Here is a 13602-nt window from a genome sequence, read left to right as displayed (position 1 = left end):
TCATTGTGGGAATGTTGGTTGAGTGATGTCAGTTGTCTCTAAAATAATACCAGCTTTCTTTCTGTGAATGGCTGATGAGTTGCACTGAGTGACATGTGAATTCAAGAAGCTGACATGAAATGCTCTGGACAGTTTCAAGCCCTGGTCAGTGGGGAGCCTGCTTTCAGTGAGCCTGCTTCACAGAATTTCAGTGAAGAAAGGGGGGACACCAGAAGGAAGAAGTAGGAATGGATCCACAAAAAGTGAAAGAACATGAGGTGAATTATTTCTCTTCCCTTCCCATTATCCTGCCTGACTGTGTGAGATCCGCTAAGTATATTTTGCCTCCATTGTACAGCTAGCTGACTGACTTTCAGTTAAAGTTGAATACAGGCATCTTCTCTGAATTTTATAGACTAGCTTGTTTTGAGGTTGAGGCGGTGATAAATTTAAAGTACTGCCCATTGAAAGTGCCATACAACAGTCTAAGATACAGGCAGACAGCAACGGGGAGTGATGCTTAGGTGGATAACAAATTTCAAATTAAAAAAAAAAATTATAAGTTGTGGGGGGGAAGCTGAAAAAGCATTGATTAAGAAAAAGTGATTCACAGGTTGCTAGGAAAGTGATAAAGCCCAAAATGAAAGGACAAATAAACTCCCTGCACTAACCCTATCATGAGTATTGATAATTCCTTCCTCAAAACAAACAAACAAACAAGCTCCAAGAATTCAAGAATTAAGTTAACCTAAGACCTTACTCAGGTCGCCAAAAAAATCAAATGCAAATATCTCAAAACTTGAGTCTCTGTTTATCTTCTTTTTGTTTCTCTTATCTCTGTTAATTTTGTTGCTTGCCCTTGTTTCTGGGAATAAGCCTTAGGACAATAATTTCAATTATGGGGTATTTTATTTACAGACCATTTGAAATCATTGAAGCTTTTTCTTGTAATTATTTACAAACATTTGCTGACTATTGGTTAAATAATCAGTAACCTGTATTTAACAATATATAGAACAAAGATAAAATAATTAGAAATATTTATGAAGCTCCTAAAATTTACTGGGTAACTTCCACATTTTAGCCCACAACAGTCTCAGGAGATAGATGTACCCACCAATGATGTACTTATCCATTGCCAATATGATGATCCGAGAAAAAAAAAACAGTACATGCCAAGCATTATACAGATCAGGAATACTTGGTGAGAACTGAGAGCTAAATTTGTACAAACACTCTTAGTATTTCAAGACAGAATTTAAGACTTTCTCTGTGTCCTTTGGGAATTTAGGATCACAAAACTTAAGACTATATTAGGTTTAGTTTGGCACAAGTTAAAAATGGAAATATTGGGGTCAGTGAGGCACTTTTTTAAGTTATTAGATTATCCAATACTCACTGAGTATACACTAAGTATCAAATTAGTATGGTAAGTACATAATGTTTTGCTAAATATATTAGCAAATGAGACATGTTGTTTAAGATTGTCAAACTCTACTAATTATGTCTATGGGTTTGGGCTAATTACTTATTTTCTCTATAACTCAGTTTCATTTTCTTTTTTTTTTTTTTAAGATTTTATTTATTTGACAGACAGAGATCACAATTAGGCAGAGAGGCAGGCAGAGAGAGGAAGAAAAGCAGGCTCCCTGCTGAGCATTGAGCCCCATGTGGGGCTCGATCCCAGGACCCTGAGATCATGACCCGAGTGAAGGCAGAGGCTTTAACCCACTGAGCCACCCACGTGCCCCTCAGTTTCATTTTCTTAAATGAGCTTATTAGAACTATTTACTTCTCAGAATTATTGGGAGAATTTAAAAAGTTTATGTTATATGTGTATGTACAAATTATTCCATTAGACTTTAAACCTACTGATAGTGTAGTAAAGTAATGAACTGAGGCCATATGATGATTCATAGCAAACCCCGAATTTATTATGTTCATTATGATCAAGGTTTTTTCAAAATTTTGACAATAGCAGAAAGCCCAAAGTTTAAGCAAAATCTTAACTGAAACATATAAATTTTCAAGACTAGATTTATCCTCTTTAAGAAGGGGCCTCTAGAACAAGTGAACACAAGTTCCTACAGTGAGGGGAGAACTACAGCAGGGAGTAAATGATGACCTCTTTCTTCTAACCACTGCTCTTACAGAGGAGCTATTTGTGGCTGGAGAAGCGTATCCAAGGACATGACAACATTCAGAGCATTGTATTCTCTAAGAATAAATTGCATTCTCTAAAATAACAGATTTTTATTCTCTACTCTTACTCTTTGTAATTGGGCTACATATGCAGGAAAGAGGAACAGATTGAGATTGCAGTTTTGAATATTTTCTGCATTTTATAGACTAAGATAGTTTGTTGTAATTTATTATCTCATTTTATCATCTGCATATTGATATTAGAATGGCTGAAATGGTTTAAGGATCACGATTTTGGAGGTTATCTGGCTTTGCATGAAATCTGAAATGGTTTAAGGATCACGATTTTGGAGGTTATCTGGCTTTGCATGAAATAATTAAATAATTGGAGGAAAGGGGTCTTTAACATTAAATTTCTTCTGTTCCAGGTATGGACTCAGGCTCTAGATTCAGAAAACTCTGATTTCAAATTCTGTTTTGCTAAATACTAGTTAGGTGATCTATATATACTTTATCAGGACATTTTTAACTAATTGTTATATCCGTAAGGTATTATTACTCTTGTACGTGCATCAAACTGATCTTAATAACATATTCATTTAGATAGTATTTTTTTCAAAGTACTCCTACATCTATTTCTAAATTTGAAACTCACAACTCTCTCATTTATTTAGGGAACAAACAATTTGCCTCTATTTTAGACAAACAAATGTGTTGAGGGTAATGAAGTTTGGGGATCACACTGAAAATTGATGACTAAGTTGACAATAGAAATCAGAGGTCCTCTTGCACTCTAAAATGGAGAAGCTAGAGTTGCGTCTCGTGGTTCAGAGTGCTAAGCGGCAACTCCCTGGTTTTGGCTTCAAGTAGTGATCTCAGGTTGTAGGATCAGGCTCTGGGCTCAGCGGGAATTCAGCTTGACGATTCCCTCCCTCTCTCTTTGCCCCTCCCCTGCTCCTGTGCTCTTAAATAAATAAATAAATCTTTAACTAAATAATATTGAAAAGCTAGAAATATATGTGGTGGTTCATACTTGATAAACCACAGAAGTTTGCAGAACAGGGAAATGAAAAAAAAAAAAAGGAAAAGAGTGAAATGAAGCATTATCTATGGACTAGAGTTTGGAGAAAATAGAAAATTCTACCACATATTTAACATTATTGTTTTGCTATGAGGTTCAACCACATTTCATCAGTTGGAAAATTAATTTTTTATAAGATGAAGACAGAATGATGGGCTTTACCTACATATTCTGACAACTAATTTGTATAGGGGATTAATTTCAGGTTTTGGTAAAATTTTGTTTAATTTTGGGGAAGGGGACAAAGAAAAACAACTCAGGTGGTTGTTTATTTCAATGCACATGATTAAGATAATGTTTTTATTTCTGTCCATTTAAAGGAACAAGCAATTACTTTTAAAAAATGACCAAACAAGTGTTTTAAATATTATTTTAAAAATAGGGGGTGCTTATTTATAGGTAAGAAGAAATTTTCATGGCATCATTGGAGGCATGAAACCTAACTTTTCAATGATTCTCGCTACACTAATTCTAAATCTTAAAATTGTACGAAATAAATAAATTTATTTGTTTTAAGGCCCCATTACAAAGGAATTTTATGTTTGGTGTGTGATACAATTAACCTCTAAAAGAAAGTGATAAGGGGAGAATTTAAAAAATAATTGATGAGAAACTGTAGCAACAAGTTTAGGGCAGAAGATATATCACAACTTCTAAAGAAAGATGGTAAATATTAATGATGCCTTTTGAGTTCAAAATTTATAGAAAAACAATTGGATCATGGGTTACCAATTCAATGTTATTTTTTCATTAGCACTGAGAGTCTAAGTTAGCAGAAGCCATGGTCAACTGCAACTAAATTGCCTGTATCTTCACATATCAAATCCTGTAGGTTTAATATAACTGATAAATGATGAAGAGATTGAAGCTATCTTCATTTATTCTATGTATTTTCTATATGCTTTCTAATTTTTTTTTAATTTTTTAAGATTTTCTTTTCTTTTTTTTTTTTTTTTTTTTTTTTTAGATTTCTTTAAGTAATCTCTATACCCTACATGGGGCTCAAACTCACAAATCAAGATTAAGAGTTTCATGCTCCAGTATGCCAGCCAGCCAGGTGTCCCTGTATTTTCTATATACCTTTAATTAAAATCCCTTCTATTTAGAACTAGGAGATTAGGTTAGTGCCAATCTCGATGTTACCTTCTTGCTCAAAATAATTTTAAGGCATTAAAATTTTATTTTCTACATGGAATCATATTTATGAGACTTCATTATTAACAGCCTTACTGATTAGGTAACACTAGTACTTACACTCTTATTGTTAATAAAGCAAGGGTCATTTCTTGATTTTTTTTTTTTTTTGAGTTTCTCAACCATTTTGTGGCAAAGTTCAGTCATTTTTTTTTTTTTACAAACAAGATGACTTTTTTAAAGATTTTATTTATTTATTTGACAGATAGAGATCACAACTAGGCAGAGAGAGAGGAGGAAGCAGGCTCCCTGCTGAGCAGAGAGCCCGAAGCAGGGTTTGATCCCAGGACCCTGGGATCATGTCCAGAGCTGACTGCAGAGATTTTAACTCACTGAGGCACCCAGGCACCCCAAACACGATGATTTAAATTAAAAAAAAAAAAATTGGTATCCAAATTCATACACTGGTATAATTAGTAATGGAGATTAGGTCCCAAATGTTTATCTTCATATAAACATTTTCTTATACATTTTTTCTTTGAGTTATGAAGTTTCAATATTCTTTAAGGGTTTGGCAAAAGATATGTTTTGGATGAATATCGAAAATAAATTCATACTATAATTTGGACTGATGGGAAGAAAATGACTTGTGAATTATGGTACACTGAGTGGGAGAAAAACCACAAAGGTAAACTGCCTTCAGTTCTTCTTTTCACCTTTATTTTTTGTGAAGATTTTATTTATTTGACAGAGAGAGAGAGAGAGAGAGCACAAGTAGGGTGAGAGACAGGCAGAGGTGGAGAGAGAAGCAGGCTTCCTATTGCGCAGAGAACACAACAGCTGATTAGATCCCAAGACCCTGAGACCATGACCTGAGCTGAAGGCAGAGGTTAACCCACTGAGCCACCCAGGTGCCTCATCATTTTAGTTTTAACTCTCTCTTTATTCTGTGGTTCCTTTAAATATATGATTTGTATTGATATCTGATATAAAAATAAACATTTGATACAAAAGATCAGCATCCTACTGTCCTAAATCACTAAGTAAGATAAACAAGCAATCAAAAAATTATTCAAACCAACTCAGAGGCCTCCTGCAGAGATTTTCTATCTTCCACTTTGAACATATATTTCTATATAAATCTCTAAGTTCATTTTCTACCTCAATCTGAAGCTATTTTGGGGAAGCATATAAGTCCACTAGTGAGCATTGCCAAGCTTAACATTTGCTTCAATATCATTTAACAGCAACTTTAATGACTTATACTTGCCTCTTTAACAAATGTGTGTTTGGGGGCACCTGGGTGGCTCAGTGTGTTAAGGCCTCTGCCTTTGGATCCAGTCATGATCCCAGGGTCCTGCAATGGAGCCCCTCATGGGACTCTCTGTTCATCAGGGAGCCTGCTTCCTCCTTTCTCTGTCTGCCTGCCTCTCTGCCTGCTTGTGATCTGTCTGTCAAATAGAATCTTAAAAAAAAAAACAAAAACAAAAACAAAAAAAAACAAATACAAATGTGTGTTTGGAAGGATCCAGAAAAATGTCCTTTATAAGGACTTTGTTGTATATTTCTTTAGAATAGAAACATTTGGCAACTAATAATAATTATTAAACTTTTTTTAATTTACTGATTGAATTCATTCATAAAACTAATGTCAAGATCGAACATAATATCCTGAAAAACTGACTTATGGAAATCTTCATGAGACTAATCAGAAAAAAATTATATCATATCATATCATATCATATCCATTAAATAGAGCTTCATGATGTCAGGGTCATCATCTATATTCTCCATGCACATGTTCGGCACTAACTTGTGCAATATGTCTTTTCAGGAGACTGTTAAGCATTTTTATGGCACTGGATCATGGAAAACAAGAATAACGTCACTGTGTTTATTTTCTTGGGACTTTCTCAAAATGAAAACATTGAAATCCTCTGCTTTGTATTATTTTTATTTTGCTACATTGCTATTTGGGTGGGAAACTTACTCATAATAATTTCTATCACGTGCAGTCCACTAATGAACCAACCCATGTATTTCTTCCTTAATTGCCTCTCACTCTCCGACCTTTGCTACACCTCAACAGTGACACCTAAACTAATGGCTGATTTACTGGCAGAAAGGAAGACCATTTCCTACAGCAACTGCATGACACAGCTTTTTACCACACATTTATTTGGAGGCGTGGAGATCTTCATCCTCACAGGGATGGCCTATGACCGCTACGTGGCCATCTGTAAGCCCCTGCACTACACCGTCATCATGAGCAGAGAGAGGTGTCACGCAATCATCACAGCCTGCTGTACTGGGGCCTTAATCCACTCTGCCAGTCAGTTCCTCCTCACCATCTTCCTACCCTTCTGTGGCCCCAATGAGATAGATCACTACTTCTGCGACGTGTATCCTTTACTGAAGCTGGCCTGCATGGACACGGACAGAATTGGTCTCTTGGTCGTTGTTAATTCAGGACTGATTGCTCTGGTGACTTTTGTGATTTTGATGGTGTCCTATTTTCTGATATTATACACCCTTAGGGCTTACCCTGCAGAGAGCCGCTCCAAAGCTCTTTCCACTTGCAGTTCCCATGTCACAGTTGTGGTTCTGTTTTTTGTGCCTATTCTCTTCATTTACATTCGGCCCGCAACAACTTTCCCAGAAGACAAAGTGTTTGCTCTTTTCTACACCATCATTGCCCCCATGTTCAACCCTCTGATCTACACACTGAGAAACATGGAAATGAAGAATGCTGTGAAGAAAATGTGGTATCAACATTTATTTTGGGGAGGGAAGTAACTTGTATTAAGAACATTTAGAATTTCATTTTAGGGTTCTACCTTGAGCCTTAGAAGTAAGAAGAAATGATATACACAGAGTATATCATGATTGCAAAAGCCAGCCACAGGTTGGAGCTCAGAATCTTTAGCATTTCCTCAGACCTCTCCTGACTGGATAAATTTATTATTTTCTAAAGACTTTTTTTCTTCTTTTTTACTGAAGTATTATTGACATATAGCATCTGTCCATTTCAGGTATACATCACAGTGATTCAACATTTTATACACTTTGAAATTATCCTCACAAGAAGTCTAATTATCATTTGTCACCATACAACATTATTATATTATTATTGATGATTGGACAATTTTCATTTATTTTTTCATTTCATTCTGCTTCTAATCTTCTCACATGCTAGTCCAAAGTGCTCCTTGATTAAATACTTTATCTTCAACATGTAATGAAGTCTTTTTTCTCCTCCTCTTGACTTCCACTATCACTGGAGTGTGTACCCCTGTTGATAGAAACAATAGGAAATCATCTGGTAGATTAGAAATATAGGTAGTTTTTACTTCCAGCATCTCAGAAGAGAGCATATATAGTAGGTTTTTGAGCTGAGGGTAATAGGTACATGAGCTATTCAGCATTCATAAACACTCTTCTGTATGATATTTGAGCCTAGTTTCTCTCTCTCCCTGGCGATTCACAGACCTGTACCCCTGGGGATAAAAATATATGTTTATAAAAAATAAATATTAAAAAAAAAAAGAAAGAAATTAGCTTCCAAACAAGGCCATAGCAATATTTCCTAACTGGCCTATATGGAGGTACCGTATGTAGAGGCCAGACGTAGAATTTTATGGCCAACAGTTCATCTGATGTCTGGGCCCACAACCAGTGGCAACTGCCAGACATGTAAGTCAAGATGACTCCAGATCTTTTCAGTTGCTAGCTAGTGGGTATTCCCAGTCCTTGTGTTTTCTCAGTTGAGACCTCAGATGTCATGTGGCATAGACAAGCCATCCTCGCTATGTTTATATTCCTGATCCGTTGAGCCTAAGTTTATAGTAAATTATTTGTTTTACACATGAAATTTGGGGTTATCTCTTGCAGTCATAATAACTACAAACATTTGGTACTCAGTAGTCACAGAAGCCAGATGAAAGTTTAGAGGGAAATTTAATATTGTTCAACCCTAGCAATAGCCTTCATAGGGAAACTTTCTAAACCACCTTGACCACTTTATTTTTTTTTTTAATGATTATTTATTTATTTATTTTAGAGAAAGCAGGGCGAGGGTTGGGGGGAGAGAGCAAGAGATTTTCAAGCCAACTCCGCACCGACAGAGGAGCCAAATGCCAGGCTCGATCTCACAATCCTGAGATCACGACCTCAGCTGAAACCAAGATTCAGAGTCTTAAATTCCTGAGGCACCCAGGTGCCCCATCCAGTCTGCTTTAGCCTTAGACCAAATTAGTTAGAACTTGGGTAGCTGGGAAAAGAGGGTGGCTGATATCCACAAAACATTTCATCTCATCTAGCACCACTGAGAATTTCCTCCACAGTGTACAACATGTAGTGAACATTTGTATGACTTATATTTTACCCATAAGGTCTACCCATATAGTCACACTTTCTACCCACACAAAGACCCTAAACACAAGTAAAACCTTTAGCAACTGTCACAAATTGGAATAGATCTAGGCCTCTAGTTATTTCTTGGTCTGTGCAAGGCAGACAATCCATGCACTGGTTGAGGATTTGTTAATAATATTTTCCTTAACCCCCATCTTTTTTAGTGCTTTTTTATTTGGGTTTTTAATGCTGCAACATTCCATTTCAGTTGGTGCCAGAAAGAACTAAATATAATCAGATGCAATCATATATTTCCTCTTCAGCCAATTTTCTCTAAAGTAACAGAAGATGACTGAGCGGAAGGAGATGATTTCACAGGAATTTTGTCAAAATCTCTTGAGCCTATCAGACCTGGGCTATCAGAGCCTCTCAGAAAAAAAGCATGGTTTTGTAAGGAAATAACTCAGGTGATGTTATTATATCATCCCAGGTCATGAGAATCTGTTCTCCTCTAGAAATACGGAGGAGGAATTCTATTTGAGCAGAGGTTTCAGGGAAGTTGGGTTCCCAAAATTCTCCGATTCATTCCCAGACCTCACCATCTCAGACAAATCAATCTATTTTTTTTTTCTTTTTGTGTTTCTATTGTTGACATAAGAGACCTTAGAGGCTGAGTTTTCTGTTCCCTTTATTGCCCTCCAATATCTATGATCAAACCCATGACTTCATTTTCATCAGGGTCTGTGTTTGCGCTTCTAAAGACCGAACTGCAACAGAAAAGCTCTCATCCTGATGGTCTGCCTGCAGTTGTGTATACCAAGTAGTAACTACCTTATCCTTTATGTTAGCCTACTGACGTCACCAACAGAAGTGAGTTTACTTCACAATCCTTATAACTGCGTCTTATCCACACACCATTCAAGCTCCACAGTCATTGTAAATCCCAGCACATCAATGTTGTTTATGGAAAATCGGTAAATTTTTTTGTGTGGAAAATAGGAAACATGTTTTTTTCCAAACATAAGGTCAAGTTGTTTATATACAAGCATTATGAGTTTTCTCTCAGATTACTAACTTATGTGTTTTTCCATATAAAAAATATTTTTGTCTTGCATAGAATAATGACCAGCTTTATGTTTTTCAATGTTATTTAGACCATGGTTGCCCTAGTAACAACCAAATTCTTCACTTCTCTCCCATATGAGTCTGCATACTGTCCTTATCTGGTCCTGATAATAATTAATGCATCATTTTCAGACATTCTCTGTCTGCCTCAAGTCTTTCTTCATATTGTTCACTCAGGTCACAAAGTCTCTCAGTTGTACCTTTCATAATCTACAGTTGACCCTTGCACATGTGGGGATTAGGGATGTGTATAACTTTTGAGCCCTGCCCCAAACTTAACTGCTAATCATCTACTGTTGACTGGAAGCCCCACCAATAACAGGAGCAGTTCATTAACACATATTTTGTATGTCATACATGATATATGTATTATATACTGTACTTTTATAACAAAATAGTAGGAAACTCATAAGGAAGAGAAAATACAGTACTGTACTGTATTTATTGAAAAAAATCCACATGTAACACAACTCACAGTTCCGGCCCAGGCTGTTCAAGGGTCAATGGTATTATCATGTACTACTCAAGCTTCCCTCAGTTATGTGCCCCTTTCTAGCTATTTTAACCACATTTACCACTGTGTAACTTTTTTTAATTGGATTGCCTGGATTACAAACACATCTTATTACTTTTAGAGGAACTCATTTTTAGAGGAATTAATTTTTTTGAACAAAATCCTCATTGTGGTATTTGTAGGAAAAAGTGTATACATTTGTACCAGCTCTCAGAGTTAAGTCTGGAAACCAGTTGCCAATGTGGGGGATCTAGGAGGAAGTAGGGCTATTGGGGTATGAAGTTGCACACAGATATTTGTCACGCACTGTTCAATTCATTTATACTCTGCTAAAGCAGACTTCAAAACCTGGCCTTAGGCATCTTTGCCATTTTCTAATTTAACCTCTGCTGAGACATTGTTCCCTACTGTACCTCAGAATCTTTGTCAACAGGAAGCACATGACTTATAGCCTATCAAAAGTGAGTAGAAGTGTACTCTTAGTTTGTGCTCCAGTTCCTCAGGGTATAAAAAGTTATTAACTATGGAATAGCTATTTATTTATTTATTTATTTTATAATTTTTTATTTTTTATAAACATTTATTTTTATCCCCAGGGTTACAGGTCTGTGAATCACCAGGTTTACACACTTCACAGCACTCACCAAAGCACATACCCTCCCCAATGTCCATAATCCCACCCCCTTCTCCCAACCTCCCTCCCCCCAGCAACCCTCAGTTTGTTTTGTGAGATTAAGAGTCACTTATGGTTTGTCTCCCTACCAATTCCATCTTGTTTCATTGATTCTTCTTCTACCCACATAAGCCCCCATGTTGCATCACAACTTCCTCATATCAGGGAGATCATATGATAGTTGTCTTTCTCTGCTTGACTTATTTCGCTAAGCATGATACGCTCTAGTTCCATCCATGTTGTTGCAAATGGCAAGATTTCATTTCTTTTGATGGCTGCATAGTATTCCATTGTGTATATATACCACATCTTCTTGATCCATTCATCTGTGGATGGACATCTAGGTTCTTTCCATAGTTTGGCTATTGTGGACATTGCTGCTATAAACATTCGGGTGCATGTGCCCCTTTGGATCACTACATTTGTATCTTTAGGGTAAATACCCAATAGTGCAATTGCTGGGTCATAGGGCAGTTCTATTTTCAACATTTTGAGGAACCTCCATGCTGTTTTCCAGAGTGGCTGCACCAGCTTGCATTCCCACCAACAGTGGAGGAGGGTTCCCCTTTCTCCGCATCCTCGCCAGCATCTGTCATTTCCTGACTTGTTGATTTTAGCCATTCTGACTGGTGTGAGGTGATATCTCATTGTGGTTTTGATTTGTATTTCCCTGATGCCCAGTGATATGGAGCACTTTTTCATGTGTCTGTTGGCCATCTGGATGTCTTCTTTGCAGAAATGTCTGTTCATGTCCTCTGCCCATTTCTTGATTGGATTATTTGTTCTTTGGGTGTTGAGTTTGCTAAGTTCTTTATGGATTTTGGACACCAGTCCTTTATCTGATATGTCGTTTGCAAATATCTTCTCCCATTCTGTCAGTTGTCTTTTGATTTTATTAACTGTTTCCTTTGCTGTGCAAAAGCTTTTGATCTTGATGAAATCCCAATAGTTCATTTTTTCCCTTGCTTCCCTTGCCTTTGGCGATGTTCCTAGGAAGATGTTGCTGCGGCAGAGGTTGAAGAGGTTGCTGCCTGTGTTCTCCTCAAGGATTATGATGGATTCCTTTCGCACATTGAGGTCCTTCATCCATTTTGAGTCTATTTTCGTGTGGGGTGTAAGGAAATGGTCCAATTTCATTTTTCTGCATGTGGCTGTCCAATTTTCCCAGCACTATTTATTGAAGAGGCTGTCTTTTTTCCATTGGAAATTCTTTCCTGCTTTGTCAAAGATGAGCTGACCATAGAGTTCAGGGTCTATTTCTGGGCTCTCTATTCTGTTCCATTGATCTATGTGTCTATTTTTGTGCCAGTACCATGCTGTCTTGATGATGACAGCTTTGTAATAGAGCTTGAAGTCCGGAATTGTGATGCCACCAACGTTGGCTTTTTTTTTTCAATATCTCTTTGGCTATTCGAGGTCTTTTCTGGTTCTATATAAATTTTAGAATTATTTGTTCCATTTCTTTGTAAAAGATGGATGGTACTTTGATAGGAATTGCATTAAATGTGTAGATTGCTTTAGGTAGCATAGATATTTTCACAATATTTATTCTTCCAATCCAGGAGCATGAAACATTTTTCCATTTCTTTGTGTCTTCCTCAATTTCTTTCATGAGTATTTTATAGTTTTCTGAGTATAGATTCTGTGCCTCTTTGGTTGGTATATTCCTAGGTATCTTATGGTTTGGGGTGCAATTGTAAATGGGATTGACTCTTTAATTTCTCTTTCTTCTGTCTTGTTGTTGGTATAGAGAAATGCAACTGATTTCTGTGCATTGATTTTATATCCTGACACTTTACTGAATTCCTGTACAAGTTCTAGCAGTTTTGGAGTGGAGTCTTTTGAGTTTTCCACATATAGTATCATATCATCTGCGAAGAGTGATAATTTGACTTCTTCTTTGCCGAATTAGATGCCTTTAATTTCCTTTTGTTGTCTGATTGCTGAGGATAGGACCTCTAGTACTATGTTGAATAGCAGTGGTGATAATGGACATCCCAGCCGTGTTCCTGACCTTAGCGGAAAAGCTTTCAGTTTTTCTCCATTGAGAATGATATTTTTCATAGATGGCTTTGATGATATTTAGGTATGTGCCCTCTATCCCTAACTTTGAAGAGTTTTGATCAGGAAGGGATGCTGTACTTTGTCAAATGCTTTTTCAGCATCTATTGAGAGTATCATATGGTTCTTGTTTTTTCTTTTATTGATGTGTTGTATCACATTGACGGATTTGCAGATGTTGAACCAACCTTGCAGCCCTGGAATGAATCCCAATTGGTCATGGTGAATAATCTTTTTAATGTACTGTTGAATCCTATTGGCTAGTATTTTGGTGAGAATTTTCGCATCTGTATTCATCAAGGATATTGGTCTATAGCTCTCTTTTTTGGTGGGATCCTTGTCTGGTTTTGGGATCAAGGTGATGCTGGCCTCATAAAATGAGTTTGGAAGTTTTCCTTCCATTTCTATTTTTTGGAACAGTTTCAGGAGAATAGGAATTAGTTCTTCTTTAATGTTTGGTAGAATTCCCCTGGGAAGCCGTCTGGCCCTGGGCTTTTGTTTGTTTGGAGATTTTTAATGACTGTTTCAATCTCCTTACTG

The 13602-nt window shown here is 36.7% G+C and overlaps 1 protein-coding gene and 1 long non-coding RNA gene across 2 annotated transcripts in view; one reads left to right on the top strand and one right to left on the bottom strand.

The window, feature by feature from the left end:
* Positions 1–13602, bottom strand: part of LOC309873033 — a 697683-nt gene that overhangs the window by 185768 nt on the left and 498313 nt on the right. The window lies entirely within an intron of this gene.
* Positions 6203–7132, top strand: LOC309841292 (olfactory receptor 4P4-like; the record flags this gene model as incomplete). Its single annotated transcript, XM_082684184.1, has 1 exon — positions 6203–7132. One exon carries the CDS (start codon positions 6203–6205, stop codon positions 7130–7132), a length of 930 nt encoding a protein of 309 aa, XP_082540310.1.

Source organism: Mustela nivalis, assembly GCF_964662115.1.
Source record: "Mustela nivalis genome assembly, chromosome: 9".
NCBI classification, from domain to species: domain Eukaryota; kingdom Metazoa; phylum Chordata; class Mammalia; order Carnivora; family Mustelidae; genus Mustela; species Mustela nivalis.
This window is presented reverse-complemented; position numbering and strand designations above follow the sequence as displayed.